General features: G+C 34.1%; 1 protein-coding gene across 1 annotated transcript in view; it reads right to left on the reverse strand.

The window, feature by feature from the left end:
* The window catches only part of PCDH15 (protocadherin related 15), a 714,179-nt gene that overhangs the window by 234,702 nt on the left and 456,709 nt on the right, over positions 1–22,768 (reverse strand). The window contains exons 16-17 of the mRNA XM_033131356.1: positions 16,504–16,697; positions 4,668–4,800 (exon numbers count right to left, since the gene is read on the reverse strand). Coding sequence (XP_032987247.1) covers positions 4,668–4,800; positions 16,504–16,697 — 327 coding nt within the window. The remainder of the gene's footprint in view (positions 1–4,667; positions 4,801–16,503; positions 16,698–22,768) is intronic.

The following is a 22,768-nucleotide window of genomic DNA, read 5'->3' on the forward strand; positions in this document are numbered from 1 at the left end:
ACTCCTCTCTATTTTAAAACTAATTTTGTTTTTAGGACTTAGAGTGAGGTGAGTATGGTCTTCTCACTCATATTTATCTTTCTTCCTTTCATTTCCCCTGTGATGCTGGAATAGAGAGGATGGAGACGGGAAATTATATTTCTTAAAATAAACATTTATACAATGGAGTATTACTTGGTCCTAAAGAAGAATGAAATTTTACCATTTGTAACAATATGGATGGATCTAGAGAACATTATGCTAAGTGAAATAAGTCAGACAGAGAAAGACAAATATCATGTGATCTCACTTATATGTGGAATTTAACAAATAGAATAAATGGACAAACTAAACAGAAAAACAATAATAATAATTGCCTGTATCAGTGTTAAGCCAGGATTAGTATGCAAGAAGACTGGCACCAACAAACTCCATTGTTAAAGGGCTTGATCTCAAGCACCAATCCTAGGAATTGGTGATACCTTGTGAAATTCTGATATGCCTTCTACCGAATCCTTAGATATATGCCTAGTACATATATCTGATGGGCATGCTTCTCTTCTCTACGTAATGCAGTCCTCTTAATTTTTGTTTACACTTAGAAGCCTCAACTCTGAGCTCTATTACCCAAGCTGGATCCATGTTACCTGCAACATTGGACAAAGTCTTCAAGGGAGCAGTTCACACCCTCAGGCTGACTGCCTAGTCTACCATGACACTCTTTCCAATGCTCATTTCCCTGTTGTAGTTGTCCTGACTCAAGTGTAAGCAGCCATTCAATTGAGAACTGGATGTCAATCTCCCCTATTTGCGAGCATTTTGGCTTTTCTTCTCTTAGTCTTGGACTGAGAAAAACCCTGGACTACCAAGCACTGTTTGTTCGTTTTTTGCTAAAATGTGAAATAGGACAGAATGGTCACATGTTACTTCTGGAAGAAACTTAGAGAGCCAGTTTATGGTTTCTTGTACCTCACTTTTCAGTGTGTCAGAAGCACAACATTGTCCCAGACAGAGGCTGCTCCATCATTCTGACGTGGAGTGAAATGAAGAACAGAGGTGGAACTGATCCACAACGGACATACAGTGTGAGCGAGAAATAAACCTTTTAGCTATAGCTCATTGAAATTTTGAATTCCGCTATGTGTCACCTAGCTATCCTTACTGATACAGTAAGTAAAGAGCTTTACCAGTGCCTGACTTATTAAGTGCCACTTAAGTGTTGGATCATATTATTATATGGGGATGAGGATTGGTGATGATACAAGCCTTAATGTATGAGAAAGGAGGATTATGCTAATGGTGATAGGGATGGGCCAAACATCAGTGGGAACGTGAGCCATTTATGAGTGTAATTTGAAAGACAATCATGTTCTTGTGAGGACAACAGAAAGCTGAGACATAGCTGAGTAAAATGCATAGTGCCATTTTGTAGCATTGGCTCATCTTTAGAGTGATGAAAGTAGATCAACATTTCAGAGGGGCAAAGATGGAAGGAGCTGTTGATTGAAGGTAACTCATTGTAATGAGTTAAATCTTTGAGGAAATTGGCTACATATTCAGTTCTGGTAAAAGTTTACTAACCAGCTCTGGAGTGGGGGATAATAATTTGTTGCACTTGCCAATTTCAGTGACATGAATACACCCACTATGGCCGATGTGAAGCTAAGAATATGACATGATGAACATGGAGCTCAGGACAGATGCACACAACTGGCTCTCTTGATTCCAGTGCACAATCTGGCTCCAGCACACCGTTCTAACAGGTTTCACTGGCAGGTCAGAATGATACAGAATTATGCTCTAGCGCAAAATCTGACCAACTTGGGAAAAAAACAAAACCAAACATCCGTTTCTAACACAATTCAGCATAAGGCATTTGAAAAAGGAGAGTTGGGCACCATTTTCCTCTGCTGAACATCCTCAACACAGCAGCCAGGCAAAGCAGCCTTAATACACTGAGGAAAATTACACTTCTGTAACAACTTTTAGATGGAACGAAAAAACAAACAGACAAACTTAAAAGAGGAAGGAAAAGGGAGACACAAGGATTGTTGTCTGGTGCTCGCTTCGGCAGCACATATACTAAAATAGGGTTGTTGTCTGAAAAGAAACCACTTTGATCAGTCAAAACCGATTATTTTGAAGTCAGTCGGCTGTTATCTTCAGAAAATATATTTCCCCACAAATTCTGTCTTTCTAAATTGAGCCAGTGAGTCAGCAGTGGGTAGTGCTGTGTGTGAAAAAGACGAGGATGCAGCTAGAAGTACCTCTAATGCATTCAGTTATTACAAGTCTTTGGAAGAGTAATTTAATGGAAGCTTTTCCAGTTTTAGGTCACCGGTTTAAATTCAATCTCAGTTGATCATAAGCAAAAGTGGATAGCTGGTGACCCATGAAAAAAACGCCTTAATGGCATAACCCTAGTCCTTTCTAATAGAGACTTCCACTGCAGTCGGCACCCTTTCTTTTGCTTCTATCAGAAGCACAAAGAGTGAATAGAAATGCTATTTTAAGTATTTTTCTCAGCTTCTGTGTTGGGACGTTTTTTCCTGCGGGCACTGCTGGGAGCTCCATCTCCCTCCTCCTCCAATACCTTATAGGAGCAGTCTGGGGGGGTGGGGGGGCACCACAGTTACAGGCCTTCCCCTCAAAACAATGTTGAGCGATCACAGCTGTTAGGGACAGACCTCCCCGGCATCCCGGCCAGATTTAACCAATCCCTAGCGTCTCAATAGCGCGAATCCCCCCGAACCCAGAGGCCTAACCCTATAAAACAAAGCACCGGACCCAGAAAGTGCTCAGTCTTTGGGAACAATCCCGCTGAGCCTGCCGGTGTAATAAAGCTGTGTTCTCCCTGATCTCTGCGGGCGGCTTGAGTCTCTCGGTCCTTGCCGCTTTTCCGCAACATCTGTACTGGGGAATTTTTATACAGGAAAAAGGCCAAGCCCTTTTCATCGTTAACTCTCAGGTAAAATTATTCTCCTATAATATGATCCCAAGATCTCTCTGGGATGTATGGGGGAAAAAAAAACCCGAATCATCTTACAAGTAAAATTAAGGATTACCTCATAAAAAGTTAAATTATATAAAGACACATTTTTGAGGAACATTTAAGTGTAAAACATTTAAAATTTCTTGGTCTGATTTTTACAAATCTTTGTTTTTCTTTTCTCCTCGTTTAAATAAATAAATCCCCATAATTGTAAATAAAATAATTTTATTATCCCATTAAATGTACTTGTCTTAATATTTGGTTTTTTACACATTTTATCATTTTAATGATTTAACTTGCTGTTTTCTCCCTTCTAAAGAAACTGTAGTGTTTTTTTCTTTCTTTCATTTTGTCTGTAAAATCCCCCCAGATTTCCTTATTGCTAATATGTCTACTTTCATGTAATTTTGTTCCCATATGTTTAATAGTAAATGAACAAAAGCAAATTCTTTTGAATTCCTTAGAGAAAAGACAAAATAGATACTGGAGCAGAGGCACAGAGACATAGCGGGTAATGCCAACCAAATTTTTTACAGCCTCAGATAATAGGTGGGATATGATGGAATGTGTCTTGTTTTGGAAATAATGCGGATTCAATCAACTGATCTTAGGCCTCATTTATTTTCTATGGAGTTCACTTTCCACATCTGGACAGTGAGGTTACTGTGTTTCATTATTTTTACATCTTTTCCAGTACAAACATTTTATCTTCACTTTTACATCATCATGGTTTGAGTGAGAGGATACTCAAACGGGATTTGAACACGATGTAGTTGTGCCTTATGTGACATCACTTGATAGTAAAGATTGATGCAGGGATTTTCCTAAGCCATTCTATTAAAATCTCTCCTAAGCTTCACAGCCAGCTTCCTGAGTTCTCATATCAGAAATTCTTGTCGTTCCTATCTAACACCAGAGTAAGATCAATTCTCTATCTTCTGAACATGCATTGGTAAAATAATATTTCATGGTATAGTCCTTACGATTTTTACAGCGAGTGACAGTTATCAACTTGAAGTTGTTGATTCAATTGAGGATACAGCCTTCCCTGGCCAAATATGCTTTAAGTCAGGAATATATAAATAATGAAAACTAAGCTACTGTCGTGCCGGTAACTCATATGCCCATGAATCTGAAGCTGCAAATGAAAATATCAGCCAAACCTACCCCCTACATCTAAACGAATACACCAAGGCACAGCAATTACAAGATTTGCCAATGGCCACAGAATGAAGTTGTGTGCTTCAGAGTTAGAATGCTTACCATCAGCCTGTGAACCTAAAGTTATTTTCTCTACACAACATTGCGGCAAAAATAAATCCTGCTAGGGCAGAAGAATCCAAGACAGAAAATAATAGTCAGCTGCAGACTCTTTGGATGCAAAGTACAAAATATTCAAGTGCATGTGTCTGCTCCCTGCATTCTCTCTTGTAATGATTGCAGCTAATCCCTGCCAGCTAACATAAATTCTTCAATTGTGGCAATCAATAGACTAAATTAGCTGTGGAAACCCTCCATCCATATTACCTCTGCTTTCCTTTCCAGATGGAATTTTCATTCACTAGAGTGTAAGCAGATGTGTGAGTTCTTCCCCTCATGCACACACAAAAACCCTTTAGTCTTCAAGATTGTGTCTATAGAACTTCACACACACACACACACACACACACACACACACACACAGTAAGGAGCATACCTGTAGATTTAATAAAACAGCACCAACTCTCATGGCTTCACTGACTTCAAGATTGTACATCATCTGTGGGAAGCGGGGAGGGCTTTGATTATTTGGAGGAAGCACTTCAATGTACACAGTGCAGATGGAGTGCCTGCAGAGAACAGAACAGAACAAGATGGGTAAAAATCTATATCACATTTGATGACAGACTGCATTCAGTATCCTGCTGTTGGGTTTACAGGAGAGGACATTTTGAATTTTTATAGAAAATAAATATTTCAGAATAAAAGGACATGAAAAAATAAGCAATCACTAAAATACAATGTTTCTACGAAAGTATCTTAATAAATGGAAAGGAAATGCCTTAGGGACTGATTATTCCTCATTACATTAATAGTGTGACTTAAAAATAAATAGTTCCGAATGAAGCTAATAAATTAACTTGCCTTGACTTCTGACTTTATTTTTTAATATCTCTCTAATGCCAAAATCATTCTGTAAATATCTGGTAATATGAGCTGTCCTTGGGGCTCTCTTTCTATTAAACTAGCAAAGAAAGTATTGATTAAAATAACACAGAGAACAAAAATATAGGCTCTGTTTTATTCATTCTGCTGCTGACATCAATGGCTTAATGTAAATGCATATCAAGGGTCAGAATTCTTAAAGTTACTGTTGTGTAAAATAGTTGTAACAAATAGTTGTGTAACAAAATTCAATGTGTTTTAAATCTTTAAAGAGTATACTATGACAAGCTAATAATTATATTTAATAAAACCTTACATTGATAGGAAATTTTTTGAAGGATAGTCTATTATTATAAGAACAAAAATATTTCAATTGAGATATAAATCAACCCTTTATATCTCTCAACACTGAAATTTCTTTACACAACAAAAGCTAAAGAAGCATGATGTCCAAGGTTTGTACAAAAGAAACAATGGCTAAAATATGTTCATGAGACCTGGCAATTTACAAAGTTAGTCTTCTATCTTGAAGCAAAATACCACTGCCTAAGATGTATGCTTTAACTTTATTTTAACAAAATCATGACTTTTCATTCAAAACACATTTGTTATCATTTCTATTTGGGGGCTAGAATTTTCTTAAAATAGCTCAAAGCACTTTTTATTAAATGCTTCAATTAAGAGACATAGTCACCAAAAACATTTTTCTGAGCTCATTATACTAAAATAGTCTAATTTTTGAATGGTATTTAAGATAAAGTTTTTTTTTAGCTTATTGTCTTATAATATACCTAGATCCAAATTTTGTGTAAACATGTCCTCAATAGACTAGATATCTATAGCATATGAAGCCCTTCTGAAAAGATGCAGTGACTTTAAAAAAATGTATACATGTTTATCACAATATTGTTCCAAAGTAATATTTTAAATTAACATCTCTTAGATTTTAACATTGAGTTAAAATAACTGTATTAGTTCTTGTCTCTGATTTTATATCACTTTATTATTAAAATTTGATAATAAAGTTAATCAAAGTCTAATTTCTTTTCTTTTCAAAATACATATTTTTTTAACAAGTGAGCTTTTAAAATGAGAATAATAATTCATAAGGTTAGCATAAGGCTTAAATAAGACTATATATATATACACACACACACACACGTTTGCACACTTGTATGTGCATGTTTATATATGTACATGCACACACACATAAAAAACATGTTTATCAGTTATTATTGATAATACCTGTAAGGCATGGTATACCCTCTCTCTTCCCCAGGATGGAGTGTAATGGTCTTAGGGTTTGGACATTGAATGAGAATCTTTTGGTGTGGAACATACGAATCTCTATTTTCCATAGATATACAAGGCTCTAATTACACACACTCAATTTTGAAGACTACTGCCATAGAAGCTATAACTTGTATACTCACCTGCTTTTTAAGTTAGTAGCCCAAGATATTTCTCTACAAACTAACCTAAAGCTCCCCTTAATAACCCTGGAGGTAAGAGATCCCCTCGTTGATTAACGGGGTTTTTTGTTTGTTTGTTTGTTGTTGTTGTTGTTGTTGTTGTTTTGTTTTAAACCTAGAAGACACCTGTACTCCAAATTCAAAAGTTACTTTCAAAAAGTTAGGCCCTTTTTGCTTTTGATAGTCTTTAAAGTTTCAGCTTCCTGGTCTGGAGTACTTCATAAGACTCTTTACTGGAATATCAGTCTCTTTGCACTTGTGAAAGAATCTTTCACACTAAATTCACTATGCTGCATGTATTTCCTTAATTCCTCCCCTCTTTGACTATTTTTCCCCTCAGAGGGATATACTGTAAACATTCACAATTCTGCAATGAAGACCTCTAACTCAGATAAGACATGCATATTTGCAGCAGAGAAGAAAACTTTAAAATACCAAACAGAAAGGACCTTAGATCCCCAAAGCAGAAGACAAAGAGCTGTGGTTCAACATAATCATCTCCTTCATCCCCTTTTACTTCTTTGCTTCCTCTCCTCCTTTCCACAATAATTCAAATGCTAGAATTGCTAATATGTTTGCTACTTGGACTTAGATATTAGTGTTACTCAAGAAAGATCATGTTTCAAGGTCCTGCATTTTTCATCTTCAACATTCTGGCACTTCCCTACAATGTGTTTAAATAAGCACCAACCTTTTGGGGGTTATTGCCTTTTAAAATGTTATTTCCTTTTTTTCTCCCTGATGTCAGTATAGAGTCAGAATTAGCTTTCCTAAAATCAAATACCAATAGTATTAACAATGAAATGATATCAATAATGCTCCAATAACTAGTAGTAACTAAACAGCATCAGTTAAGCCATAAAAAAACAGGATAGTCAATAGATAATATTTTATGTGAACATTTTATATTTACATTTTATAGCTAGTGTTAAATGCATAAAACTGAGCTTCTACATAACCCAATTTTATTTTTATAATATAGCCAGTGTAATGCAGATAAACTTACATTTCTAAAAATAAAAATCCTAAAGCTTTTCTGTTTCTCGTTTGATAATTATGGTCAAAGTAGAATGAGAAAGGTAATGTATTTTCTCAGATAATCTTATGATTTTTAAAAGATTCTAGAACCCATCTAATTTAACTCTTTCATTTTACAAAAGAGGATTAGAAAATGAGGGAAACAATGATTGAATCAAGGTTATAAAGTTAATTAGCAACAGCCAATAAACTAAAGGCAAGGCTTCTGAATTCAAAATCTGCCTGCCCTTTCTCCCCCCATTCCACAAGAAAAAATTTGGGACAAAAATTGGAGAATTTTTACCCATCTGATGTATGTGTTTATGTGTGTGAGTATAAAGCATCGTCAGTTTGTAATGAAGGATGCTACCTTGCAGGAAATCATAAATTATTTCATCTCTTGGGCTCAAGATAATTATTTACATCATGAATGAAACTGTATACACAGCACTTGCTTCATAAGACCAAATAAAATATCAGTAAAGAAGAGGTTGGGAAAACAGAATTCAAATTCTTAAACTTTGTAAATGGTACAATTTAAAAACATAAAATGTCATTTTTTGTTTTCCTGATGTGACAATAGTATCAGTAGTATATAATGAGATACTGTCCCTGGCATTTAGAGGAATGTACAAGTTACACTGTAATGTTCTCCTATATGTGTCAACATATGCTACAAGGTGTTTAGTTGTAAATTTACATTTCTACCTTGTTTCTAAGATAAAGGTTATGAGTGTTTATATTGCTTTCTCTAGTAGACTTAAGATAGAGAAATTACCTTCTTTTTTGCTTTGTCTCCTACCACTATTGTGCTAGAAAAGTTATATTTTCAATTCAGTGTTCACAGATTCGATTTTACTGTTTCAGAAGTACATACTAGAATCCATAGGAAGCACATATTTCAGATTTAAAACCAACATAGGAGGTCAAAGAAACTTCTCAGGGGAAGTTATAAGAACAGAGTTTTGAGTTTTAAGATACAAGATGCACTTAGGTGTAAAAACCACAGGACATTACAGACAGGGGAAAAACGTATGTGTAAATACACAGAACAATAAACAAGTAAACTGCAAGTTTTATATGACTAAATAAAAGGAGGTAAATAGGGCAATGGTCGGAGTTAAGACTAGAGAGATGGGCAAGGACCAGATCATTTAGTAACTCATACACTATACTTACTGATTTGAATTTTACCTTGACAGCAATGGAGATTGGTTGATAAATTTGAAGAAGGGTAATGATATGCTCACACGTGCCAAGTGATAGTTCCCCCAACACTCCATGCTTTGTCATGTCTCTGTGTCTTTGCTTTTACTGTTCTCTGCTTGGATATACCATTATCATTCCTATCCAAATTATCCTGCATTTGTAATTCCCTACTATTGCATGTTCAGATTTACCTGTGCCTCCAAATGAATGCTTTGAGGGCAGAGATCTCATCTTGCCTTCTATTTCTAGTGCCTCACCAAAGGACTAGGTATTGTGGGAACTCAGCAAATTTTTGCTGAAGTGAATACCACCATCATTTTTTTTTGTTTTTTTACTAAAGTTAAATATATCATGTGAAGTTAATTTAAAGAATATATATTTGCAATGGAAAATAATTTTATTTGCAAATGAATGGTTTAATCTACTGTTAATTAAATACAGCCTTAGATTTAGTGAAAAAGATCTGGAATCAAACATGCCATGCATCAATCATTTTATTAGGTTGGTACAAAACTAATTGTAGTTTAAAAGGTTAAAAATAATTGCAAAAATCGCAATTACTTTTGCACCAACCTAATATAATAATTTTATGTTATTAAAATATTTTGAAGGGAAGGTCTTATATTCTCCATGTCTTCAGAAATACTTAATAGTAGTACTTTATTCATATTAAGATTAAATACATATGTACTTAATTTAATTCAATTAACTAAGCATAAGGAAACCTACATATACCAATAGAGGAAAGTACTATTTCTTAATATATTATTATTTTAAAAAAATAGTTTTTATTTGTCCTCTTATGCTTTTCAAAAGCTTAAATAAAAAACCCCAAGCAAAAACACTACAGACTACTGCTCTTCTGACTCTCTGAATATTTAGCCAGTTTACCCAATTAGAATAACACATACATAAATTTAATTTATAAGGATCTTATTTTGAGTGTTAATATTATTTAAGTTTATGAATTTAAGTAGTCAATCTAAAAATAAGACATGTAATTGTCATTTGTTTTAATGTTCTTATTTAATTAGGTTTACATGTCACTGTTGCTGACTGGGTCAATTTATATATATTTTTGTTCATAATCTTCCTTCCATAGGAAATACTGAAAGTAAAGCCTTCATCTGCAGTTCATTGATCAACTCAATTTGAAGGATTAATTTTCCTCCAGGACACAGCCAATGTCATTATCCTATAGGGAACTTGACATTGTCGAAGCAGGTAGAGTTGGAGGTACACAGATTTCATTCTCTGTAGGTCCCACTTGATGTTTGACTAAACATCATAAGGTGATTTTTTAGTGCCCAAATCATTGTCTATAAAGAGAATACTGAGGTTAGGTCAACTAAATGCCTAGTGTCACTGAAAAAGACATGCATCTTCAGATTCTGAAGATGACACTTTGTTTCCCAGAGTGGAATACAATTTTGCTCAAGTAAAAACGTATTACAGCTGACACTGATATAACACAGGCTTAAACTGAGTGGGTCCACTTATATGCAGATTTTTATTTTTCTTCAATTGACCACAGTTTGATCAACCCATACTCTTCATGCCTTTGTTGTTCCAGCATCAACTCCATGGTTAGGAATCCACATAAGAGAAGAGCTAACTGTACTTATATATGGATTTCCCACTGGCAGGAGGGCAGCACCCCTAGCTCCAGCTTTGTTCAAGAGTCAACTGTATTGTACTGATTATTGCAGACAATGAGTTATTTAGACAAATCATTGATAAGACTTACATATAGGAACTGAATAAGAAGTGGCTTATAAAATCTCATTCATTAAAAAAATACTGTGGTTAAAACACATTGATCATAATATATAAGCACATATAATAGACCAAATCTATTTAGCCCAGCAATATTTTCAATATAAAAACATAAAATAAATTAATGACTATTAAAAGGCTATAACGAAAGTTTAAATAATAAAAACAGGTGCCTTTATTCTTATAATTAGCATTATTTGTATTGAGTAATTGTAGTTTTTTTTTTTTTCTCCAGAATAATTACTCCAAAAGGTTATGGATATGAAATAGAGTGGAGGAGAAGGTTTTTGAATCCAACTGTCCTGAGTTCAAGTCATGGTTCTACTACTTGTGTACTGAGTAGATGAGAGGGTGGGCAAAGGAGCACATAGCTACATTAATTATTCTCTTTCAGACACAGATTTTTGGCCTACAAAAACAAATACAGTTAAGCAAGAGTCAATGTTGTTAAGATCAGAAATCATGGATATAAATTAGCTTGCAAGGTGTCTGGCCTTAGTGTATGGTAATTAAATGCATCCATCATCTTTGATTCCTCTTCAGAATACCTCCACATGAATCAATTTATTACTAAAATTCATTTAAACTTTGACTCTTATTTTAGATTCTGTAACTACTCTCTCTATAAAAGTATTCTGTACGTTTCTTCACAAGAAACACTCTTAACCATTTTCTCACATGTAGTCCTATACATCTGATTTTTTAAGTTTTTATTTGTATATAAACTATGGCCAAGTCCAACCATCAGTCCAAAACAGAAACCATCCCCTTCACCCAAATCATGAGCGTCATCTTGACATCACCATCACTCAGTCATCTTAGTTACAGACACGGGAGATTTTTGTTTTATTTTGTGTTTGACAATTCCATCTCCCCATTCTTCCTAAAATGCCCAGTTCCAGCCATCAGCAAGATTTTCCGTGGACTCCTCTAGTGGGGCTCTCCTACCTAATTTCTCTGCCTACAGTTTTGTTGTCCCCACCTCTGTCTTCTATAGGGACATCAGTGATTTTCCTGAAACTGAAATCATTTCACATGACTTTCTAATTTAAAGCTCTCCCAAAAATTGTTTCCCTTTACTAGATAAATCCAAACTTCTTAACAAAGCAGATTCTCTGTGATATGGTCCTTCACTCTCTTGCCCCGCTGTTAATCACAGTTTATGCACTGGTAACACTGACTGACTTGTAATTATCCATAAGCATCAAGTGATTTCAGACCACTCAGGCTGTGTAAATAATGTGATGTGCTTTCTTTTCACCTGATTAACATCTAGTAATTCTCCTAAACTCATCTTGTTTAGGAGGCCTTCTAAGCACTCCCTCATTATGACAAGTGTCCTCACCAATGCCCCGGAAAGCTGAGAATTTACCTCATTCTCAAATTGATCATGCTAAACTGAAATTAATTATTTATATTGCTACTTTGTACACTCCACTGTATGCATGTATGCATGCATGTATGTATGTATGTATGCATTTATTTATTTATTAGGCTTGCATATGATGATACTATGTTTATCTTTGCAATCCCAGGACATTGTAAATGGCAGTTATATAATAAATGGTTTGTTGGACTGAATAGAAAATCTTACTGGCATCGACACTATTTCTCCGACTTATTAGGAGACAAAATTAGACAGAATTAATTTATACTATGAGGGAAGGCAGAACAATTTCAAATCTGCCTCCTCATTTTGGGAACTTTAAGAAGATATTTGAGTTTTATATCATACTGTTCCTTATTTTACTTTGTTATTTAAAAAAAAAAAAAAGATATTTGTTAAGAACCTAGGGAGGGAAAAAAGATGTTTGTTAAGAACCTAAGGGCATTCCAGGGATTGTTTTGGCTTCTGGACATGAGACTACCAAACCACAATGATTCAAGTCCTAGATAACTAGCACTCTGAGGGGGTTGGGGGAAGACGGGGCAAGGCAGACAATAAACTTCATAATCTTTATGAAAATACATAATAGCATACTGCCTGATGATATGTGCAGTAGGTAAAAATAATGCCAAGAAAGTGTTATAAAAGTATTGAGAAGCTGTTGGTAATTGTAAACAGTCTGTCAGAAAAGTCTTCACAGAGAAAAATGGTGATTGAGTAATGACCTGGAGGAAATGAAGCCAGGGGGATATCTGAGAGAGGAGCCTATAAAGGCTGAGAGGAGCTGAAAGTCCAGTTCAAAGGTTTAAAGGTAGCTTCCAGTCTCAAAGACAGAGCAGAGAGTAGTTTGATAACTCTAGTTGACTAAAAGAAGTAGTACTGAGCAGAAGACCAGATAAGAGGAGATAATGGAAGAGAAACCTGTCCTCTGAAGGTGACGATCACAAGGGGGAATAATGGATAGTACATTCTTATAAGATTAAAAAGCGATCAGGCATCTACATCATCCCTAAGGTAGTCTCCCTAACGAGACAAGTGTCCATCGGATATCCTACAAAATCTTTACAACATTATTGATTACATTCCCCAGATTGACTTTGGTATCCCCATGGCAATCTTTTGGTTACCAACTGGTGCTTTCTAATCCCCTCACCTTCCCCCTTATCTCCACCCCTCTTCCCATCTAGCAACCCTCAGTTTTTCCTTTATGTCTCTGAGACTGTTTCTTATTAGTTCAGTGTACACCTGAAGCTGAAGCTGAACAATAATGAATGTCAACTACAATTTTATATACATATATAGTTACAAGAAGCGGAGTACAGCATTAGGAATAGAGACAGTGGAAATGTAATGGCTGTGTGCGATGTCAGAGGGGTAGTGTATGGGGGGAGGGGGGTTGTCACTGTGTGAGGGATAGAAATGATAAATGTCCAACTATTACATTGTTTTGTGCACCTGAAACTAATAAAAAAAAAGTTAAATGAAAAAAAAAAGATTAAAAAGGGAGAGTATTAAGCAGAAGGTGAAAGAATAGTCTAGAAATACCAATGAGAAACTAGGGATCCACCTGCCAAATCTCCATGATTGATGATAAGAAGTGGGTGTAGAGAAAAAAAAAAAAAAACTCATGTAGATGAGCTGCAGAGGAAACACTGCCCGTTTCTCCACTCTGGGAGAGGGTAAAAAATAAAGAAATGATACACTATTAATAATTATTTTTACAGTTCTTCTCTTGAATTCCCTGGCCCTTGTGTAGTTTTGGGCAGTAACTGTATGAGCATTTTATCTATTTATTCTATCCATTGTTATCTTAATATTTCTTAATGTTTGGAATTTTTGGTAAATTTTATCTTTTAAAAAAATTATCCCATTCATGTAGTAAAATTGTACATATATTAAAGGAAAGTTGTATTTTATGATTCTTTTATTTTATTCTGTTTCTGTATTATTTTCATCTTAGAATTTATTATATAAAATAGTAATTTCTTCCTTTTTGATTAGATTTGCTGGTGGTTTATCCATTTAATTATGTTTCCTTTTTTTTTTTCAGAGAACCAAATTTGGATTTATGCATTGGTTTTAAAGATGTTTACAACTCATTCATACTTGTTAATTATTTCTTGTATTTCTTTGTGGTTTTTTAATTATTTCTTTTATGAGGTATTATAACAAGAGTATAACATCTTCATAAAAATTTCTCAAAGATATTTATTTGACTTGACTAAACCACCATTCTTATTTTCAAAAGTCAGGAATAAGTACTTTCTTAACATAATAAAATACCTTTTTTTTTTTTTTAAGTGGTGATCTGATATAATGGGGAAACATGGTAGGCATTCCCACCTGAGTTAAAAACAAGGCAAGCATTTTTATTGAAAGAACTAACAAATGTAATTAAAAGCATAAAAAATTGTAAAGTAATATAAAATTATCACTATTTATAAAATACATTCTTGGATGATATAGAATAAATTGGGCACTGCAAAAACAAAAGAGAATTAAATAAGAAAGGTTAAAATCAATATAAAGAGATAAATAGCTTTCATATATAAATATTAACCAGAGAGAAGAATCAGGAAAAATAACTCTATTTACAATAACAACAAAAGATACAGAAACCGAACAACAACAACAACAAAATAATAGGACTCATATAAAGAAAAAACAACAACCAAAAAAAACTACTAAAGAATATAAAGTAAAGCATGGACAAATAGAGACAGAAAATTCTTGGACACGACATCAACATCAAAGGTACACAATTTAACGCTAAGTAATGAATTTATAAATTTGATGTGTTCCTAATAAAAATGTAGTTTAAAAAACAAAACACTGAACTACCTTATATAGAGAGTCAAATGAAAAATAAATAATAGAAAGAGTAACCAGGAGAGTTTTCTAGGAGAAAACAAAAACAAACAAACAAAAAAAAACAGCATTGAGGTAAGATAGCATTACTATACCATAAAACATAGTTTAAAACCTTAACTACTAAAATTGTGTGATGATAGCTCATGAAAAGATATGTGAACTAATGGAATACAAGAGAAAGTGTAGAATCAAAATTAAATACGTAAGAAAATGTATGATACAATGAATGTCACATCTCAAATTAGTGTGAAAAAGATGACCTATGCAATATGTTGTGTGGTGAAAATTTTGCTGGGTCAATATCTCCTACTGTTCTAGGGTGATACTCAAGTGCAAAAAACATTTAAACATATAACAGAAATACACAAAATCACTAGTAGAAAACAGAATAATTGTAAACTGGGCTTAAAATATCAATGGAAATCTGGGTAAAGATCGTGAACACAGATTTTACAGAAAAAGTAATAAAATTTGCTCTGAAACAATTATACTCAAACTCACTGATTAAACAAATGGATAAAAAATAGATGCTATTTTTTACCTATCAGGTTGGCAAATATCCAAATGTGCATTTTGACACACAGCTAGGGAGACTGTGCAGAATTAATCATTCCTAACTTGGCAGTTGGAACTTTAAATTGTTTTAAACCCCATAGAATGCAATTTGGCAGTTATCTCTAAAATGTAAAACTGCATATACCCTTTGGTCTCAATTCTGGGAACCTACACATTGAAAATGATGCACGTACAATGTTATTTATTTCTCCATTTTCAGTAAAAAGAGACTGAAATTTAAAATTCCATCAGCAGTGAATTTCTTAAACAATATTACATACGTATGAAGGAATGTTATATAGCTGTAAAAAGTTTTGAGAGAATGATCCAGTATTCATATAGAAAGATATCACCAGGATATTTTGTGAAGGGGGGGCAGCGAGGTGCAGGAATGTATCGATATTTATTCATATTTTCTTGAAATGCATACTGAAAATCTGGAAATGAGCCTGAAATTAATAAAAGGGGTATCTCAGTTGGGGGACTAGATAAATGCTGTTGTAATAGTGAAAATCTCTTTCTTTTTACCTTCTCTCTCTCTCTCCATTTGAATACATACATAGCGTGTGTGTGTGTGTGTGTGTGTGTGTGTGTGTGTGTGTAGATAGGTAGGTAGGTAGGTAGCTAGCTAGCTAGATAGATACATAGATACATAGATACATAGATACATAGATACATAGATAGATTTGGATAATTACTCAGACACTGAGAAGTAGCTTCAAAACCCTGAGACATTACATGTTATTGCTGTGTTTGTGACCTCTCACCATCATCAACCCTGCTTTTCAGTTATAAATTAGATACATGCCTCTGATATTTCCCAGTCTCCCTCCACCTCACCCCACCCCAAAACAGAGACCTGCATCCTTCAGTGAAATCATAGTTAGTTAATTATTTTGTGGTTTAATCTTGTCTTTACTGTCATTTTCCCACAATTTAAGGAAATTAGAATATGCAGTTACTGAGAATCCGGTCTCTCTGATTTTCTGATCTAATTTAGATGTTTATAGGATAAAAGAATGCTTGCTGCGCTCCTTAAATTTAATTATGGTGTTAAATAGGAACGATGAAAAGACTGCTTTGGTTCTAATATAAATTACCTTCTCTCTGCAGGAGGCGCATTATCCGCTGCTTGGACCGTGAGCGCGTAGGTCCGCCCGACTATCAATTCCACCCCTGGAGCGATGGTGATAAGTCCTGTCGTTTTATTGATGATGAAGTCTCCCTTATCCCCAATCAGGATTTCATATGAGATCTCCCCATTTGACCCTTCGTCTGCGTCGAATGCAGTGAGCTGAAATTGAAAATCACAGCATAAATCCTCTGGGACCTAACTTTTCACTATTGTGTCAGTTTTTCCCCAACACAAGCAGCTTGCTTTCAAATACAAAAAATAAGTAAAGGAAGTTTTCTTGGCATATATACTATTGTTTTCATGAATTGAGGCTACTGTGTTCTGTTATGATACTGAAGCAATCGCAGCAGGAAGGATTTTTTTTTTTCTTTTCTTCTGAGAATGATAAAAAAAAAAAGTTTTTGGATCTTGAAGACTATGTTTAATTTAATATGGGGTGGGGGGAGAAGCTCTAAAGTAAATTGAATATCCCCATAGGAAATTCAATTTTTTTTTTCTATCTTACTTCCTATTCTTCACACATAAGCACATATCACTGCAGACTGAGGCCTGGAAAAAATAAAATAAGTGAAGTTTGTCTTTATTACTACCATCCATCCTTTTGCTCTCATTTTTTTACTGATTAATGTTTTCTTCCCTGTCTCTCAGATTCTCTTGTTCTCACCTCCTTTTTATTTACATTGGCTTTAGGAAAGATTCTTATGATCTTGTTCACACTGACTTATAAAGAACTGATATGGCCTAGAATATTAACTTTTCAAAATCAAACAAATGCATCTTCAATTGTAGACTATCTAATCAGAAAACTAGAATATTGAGTCCAAGAAATTTCTGTTTTTGAAGAAAGGAATTCAATTCAGAGTCTCTGAAATAATACTACATAAGCAACTATAAAGCTAATTTGCACGTTTATAATTATTTTGAAGCAAATGGTACCTAATTAGTTAAAGACTACATTTGAGTCATTATGTGTGAAAAGAGAATGACCATTATTAATTTCATATAGCAAAATTAAGGCAGTAATGATTTATTAAATAGGGATCCTTGACTTCCTGATAAATATGTTTACTTGAGATAGGGAAATGAATTCTAGTGGGAAATCTTGTAACATGCATTTCACAAACATTCACAGAATTGTCTTTTTTCATCATATCAAAAGTGATGGATGGGGAAAATAAAGGTGGCCTAAGTTTATACCTTAAGAGAAACATAATAAAAAGTTTTCTGTTGAATTAAAAACAAACAAACAAAAAACCCCCCAAAAACCCACATGATTGTAGTAAATAAACTGTAGAAATTTTATCTTATTTACTGACATTTTCTTAGGTATTTCTCATCCCTGAATTTCACTTCTATAAAGTTGTAGTTCTTTATTGTTCACGCCTGTGGGTGACTACTGGCCACTCTGGTGGACCTCCCTAGATAAAATGTGAATGTGCTATTTACCTTGAAACTTGAATTCAATTTCAGAAAACCAGTGTTAATGAATGGGTCCATTCAGAACTTCATCTTTGCTGTCCCCATGAAATGTAAACAGAGTGCTTTACACACGTCATCATGCTTAAGTGGATGTGCTGTGCATATGCTATTTCTATTTTTATTATCCACTGACTTTAGAGTGATAATATGCATAGAAATAGCAGGGACAAGAAAAACAAATGAGAGGAAAAAAGGAAATCTGAGAAACTGGCATTCAGCTAAGTCTAAGACTAGGTATTTGCAGGTGGACAGATGCGGTTGCCAGAAAGAAAGGCATTTCATGGAATGATTCTGGGATTTCTGTGAGAATGACAGACATAATCAGAAAGGCAAAAGGGAGGGAAACTACTTGCAAAAACAGTTAAAATGAACGTTGCATATTTATGGGGAACTATTCATGCCAGACAAATTCATTCTCTTTCGTGTGTGGATAAAATTAGAAGATGGGGGTAGCAGAGGAAATATCAATTTTGATTATAGTAAATTACTTAACTCAATGTCTCAGGGAATCTTAATTAAAATTTAGTGCAAATTGCACTCAATATTAACATTCTTTCAGGGGCTTACATTGGATAAAGGAATTTAATGATAAATGGCACTGTATCAAGTTAAGAAGTGTTGAGGTGCGTGCTTCAGGGATGTAGGTATTTTGGCTGGTCTTATTTAACATTTTCATAAATGAGGTTGGAAGGAAGAATAAACTGGATTATAATTAAATCGAAGAAGGCACCCATCTGGGAGGTGCCGTAAATACCAAATAGCACTGTAAAGCACAGGTGATAGAAACACACCTAAAATTGCAGAGCCATCCAACCACAGAAAAGCTAATAGATTCAGGGACCACAACTAGTGCTGCAGAAACCTTTAGCAACTGTGTTTTCCCGAATATAAGACCTAGCCGACCATCAGCTCTAATGTGTCTTTTGAAGAAAAAATTAATGTAAGACCCAGTCATATTATATTATATTATATTATATTATATTATATTATATTATATTATACTATACTGTAGTGCATCACATTACATTACACTATATTATATTATATTATGTTATATTATAAGACCCGGTGTTATATTATAGTAAAATAAGACAGGGTCGTATGTTAATTTTTGCTTTAAAAGACGCATTACAGTTGATGGTCTGGCTAGGTCTTATTTTTGGGGAAACACAGAAGTAGAAGTTTAACAAATAAGGCAAAAATAAATTTTTGTTTAGGTTACTTAAATAACTTTACCCTATTTTTTCAGTCTTTTACTACTTAAAAATAAAATAGTGGATTATGAATCAACATAATTGAGCCCCACATATGCAAACAAAAAATATTTTGAAGTATTAGGTTGGTGTATAAATAATTTCAAGGTTAAAAGTTTAAAAATAATTGCAAAAACTGTATTTTGCACCAACCTAATAATCATTGGTGGTTCAAAATTTAAAAAAAGGGATCTGAGACTCTGACTCTGAATATGCATAAAATGGTAATAACTCTCATGAAAGACTCTGAAACTAAACTATGGTAAAGTTTTAATTCAATAGCAACTCAATGACTATGATCAGTCATCTAGGTGATGGATGATGGTATATGAAGCCCATTCCTAATTTAGAGGAGAATTCTGACTCCTAAATAAAAAGGGATTGAAGGAAATGTTGATTTACATAGAGAAGCCAAAGTATGGCTTTACATAAAAGGACAGATGTAAAGAATATCAGATCATAAACTGAACAAAAAATATCAAGTTGGAGTCTCAAAAAGGAAGTGGGGTAGAATAAAAGTCATAATTGATACAGAAATAATCATCATACCTAAACTGTAAAAGAAAATGTGAACATAGTATTTTCATATTAATAAGTATGTTTTAACTAGAAACAAAATTGATCATGAATAAGTGTGTTGACCATTTGGCTTTTTTACCTCCTGGGCATCCTGGGTCCTTGGTTTTAATGAGTCCCTCATTTTCCTTTGGGGAGTGATTCATCCCCTTTACACTCTATGTTTGGGTGGTACTGGCATTTACCTACGGAGATGGGAGTGAGATTCAGGCCTGGACATTGTTTGATTCTAAAATAGGCAGTTACCTAAGTTTCTAGAGTGAGGATGACTGCTAAAACTACTGGAAAAGAGTGGCTCTAGTGTTTTCTATGGCTAGACTGGTAAAATAACAATCTGATGTTTATGCTGATCTTCTTGTCTGTATTGGGTCGCACTAAGAATGAGGCTCAAAACAAGACAATTGTTGGGGAAGTTGAGAAAATAACATGACAATATTAATTAAAGTGTCTTGTACTAAACATTTAATTTCTTTGTCTCATCTCTATGATACAATAAAGAATTTCTGACTCACATACAGTTAAATGAAAATGAAAGTTAAGCAGATATTGATCTCCTGGATAGAGAGATTATTTGGGAAAGCAACCTAAAACAAGCTACGTAATAACTGTGGAGACAGATTTGCCAAAGGAAGAATTTAATTTATATTTGGAAAATTTACATACAAAGTTGAACGTCTCTATCAACACTTATACAAATGTATAAGTAAGAAGATGAAGGAATGAAATAACCTTTCAAATATTAAAGAACTATCAGACAACTTAGGAAAAGGGATGGTTGTTAATGTATTTGTAGAGGGAATTCCAGCTCTTTACTGGATGAAATATATTCTGATCATTACCAGTGTTTTAGTAAGCTCACTTTTATGCACTAGATATGATAGAGATTGCTATAACAAAACTTTTAAGAAAGTGCCTCAGAAATATGTAACAAAGAAATAATACACCCTGAGTGCAGATGATTTAGAAGACTTTAAGAAGCTACGTCTACAGGGCACAAGACTTCCACTACATTACTGCCGTAAAAGTTATCTAGTTGCCTGTCCGGTATTGTTACTTAAAGCTAAATAAATTTAGTGTTACGAGAGGCCTATTGAGTCTTTCCAGATTGGCTTTCAGGCTGAACCCAAGTCTGCTCCTGCTGGTCAGGCATATTGAGAAATGCATCATTTAGTCATCTCCAGATTTATGCTCTCTGGAGCTTTAATGTTAACCTGTGATGCTTTGAAGCTAAAAAGCATACTTGAGTACTAGTTACCCCTCTTCTGTTCAGCATATCCTAGAATAATCTAAGATGGCAGCCATTTTAGTAGCATAGGTGATTGGCAAATTTATTTTTCAGGTGTATAATCCAGGACTCCTCCTATTATCACCGTTAACCATAATCATTATTTTTTTTTTATGGGCCATTAAAGGATTTTTACTGGAGATGTATCTCTTATGTATGCATTCAACTTCCTGATAAAAATCCAAATAGAACATTAACAGCAAGACTTTCTAAATTGTTTCTTTATATTGCTTGAGAATGTGGAGGGCTTGTTTCTTTTCTGTGGCAACTTCCCCATCCTTTTGTAAAGGTTCATTGAATTTCATTATTCAGACTCGGAGAGTGGAAACGGGAACCTTAATTGCTTTAATGGTGTTGCGTTCTCTCATGCTCAACTTCTACCCTCATTACCTCAAATCAAGATTTCCTCAAAGTTGGCTTCCATCAATTCCCAGATCACAGGCTTTAACCTGTTAATTTAAAGATCCGGTCTTAAATACTTTTTCAAGAAATCTTATCTTGTATACAATGCCAAATCTAAATGACTCTGCTATGCAGGATATTTCTTCTTTAATTAATTGATGCATAAACTGATACATAATTCAGACACTGGTGTCTGAAAAATGCAGAGTGCAGAAAGTATAGACAGAATAATTACTGTCAAACAGCTTGTGGTCTAGAAAAGGAGACAGGAAAGAAACATATCTTTAATAGAAGTGCTATTTGAAAAGAATAAAAAGGAACAAAAAAAATTCCAAAAGTAGAGAAAAGCCTGTAATGACAAGGAAGCTGGAAGAATAAGTGAATGTGTATTTGACTTAGTAAAAGAAAAGAATAAACATTTTTTTTTTTTACCATTCAGTCCCTCCCCTCAAATGTCAATCAAATTGGTATCCTTAGGACTGCATGAAATTAACATGCCTGTGGTCACGTCATTCCATCCAATACCATCATATCTTCTTCACTTGCCTGTCTGAGTACTAAGTAGTCATAGAGGTTCATGAAGTTCTAATCAACAATGAAGCCTTCCCAACTATTCAAGCCCTAACAGATATTCTCCCCCACTCACTTCTTGATACTCTCATAATATTTTAGAATGCTCCACCTAATTTAGCAATTTAATGATGGTGAAGATATTTTCTGATTATTTCATTGTGCAGAACAACTATCCTTTACAAAATATATCATAAGAGGTTATGATTATATCTCATTCATTCTGTTTTTCAGAGCATCTGCTTAAAGCACCAACCAAATCAAAATCTATACACATTAAATAATTTGTCCAAGAAAATACACATATAACGTGTGTTTGTAACATATCTGAACTTGTCCAACAGCATTTCTGTTTGTTTGTTTACTTTGCCAAACTGAGCAAACAAGTTTACTAGGCTTCCAAGAAATACCTACTGCTCTATTTAGATTTTTTTTCCTACCCTGTCTTTGAAACATCTCAATATCTGAGTATTGTTTTGTCCAGATGACTATTCTTTGACATTGTGACATAATTATGTACAAGTAGGTGTTGAGAGGAAAAGATATCTGTTTTTTGAAACAATAGCTGAAAATAAAACCTAAATTAGTTTGGTGATATATAGTGAAGGAAAAAAATTTACAAAATTTATTGCACATTTGTATCTCTTCTAGAGTAATATCAAATT

Source organism: Rhinolophus ferrumequinum, chromosome 16 (assembly GCF_004115265.2).
Source record: "Rhinolophus ferrumequinum isolate MPI-CBG mRhiFer1 chromosome 16, mRhiFer1_v1.p, whole genome shotgun sequence".
In the NCBI taxonomy this organism is placed as follows: Eukaryota; Metazoa; Chordata; class Mammalia; order Chiroptera; family Rhinolophidae; genus Rhinolophus; species Rhinolophus ferrumequinum.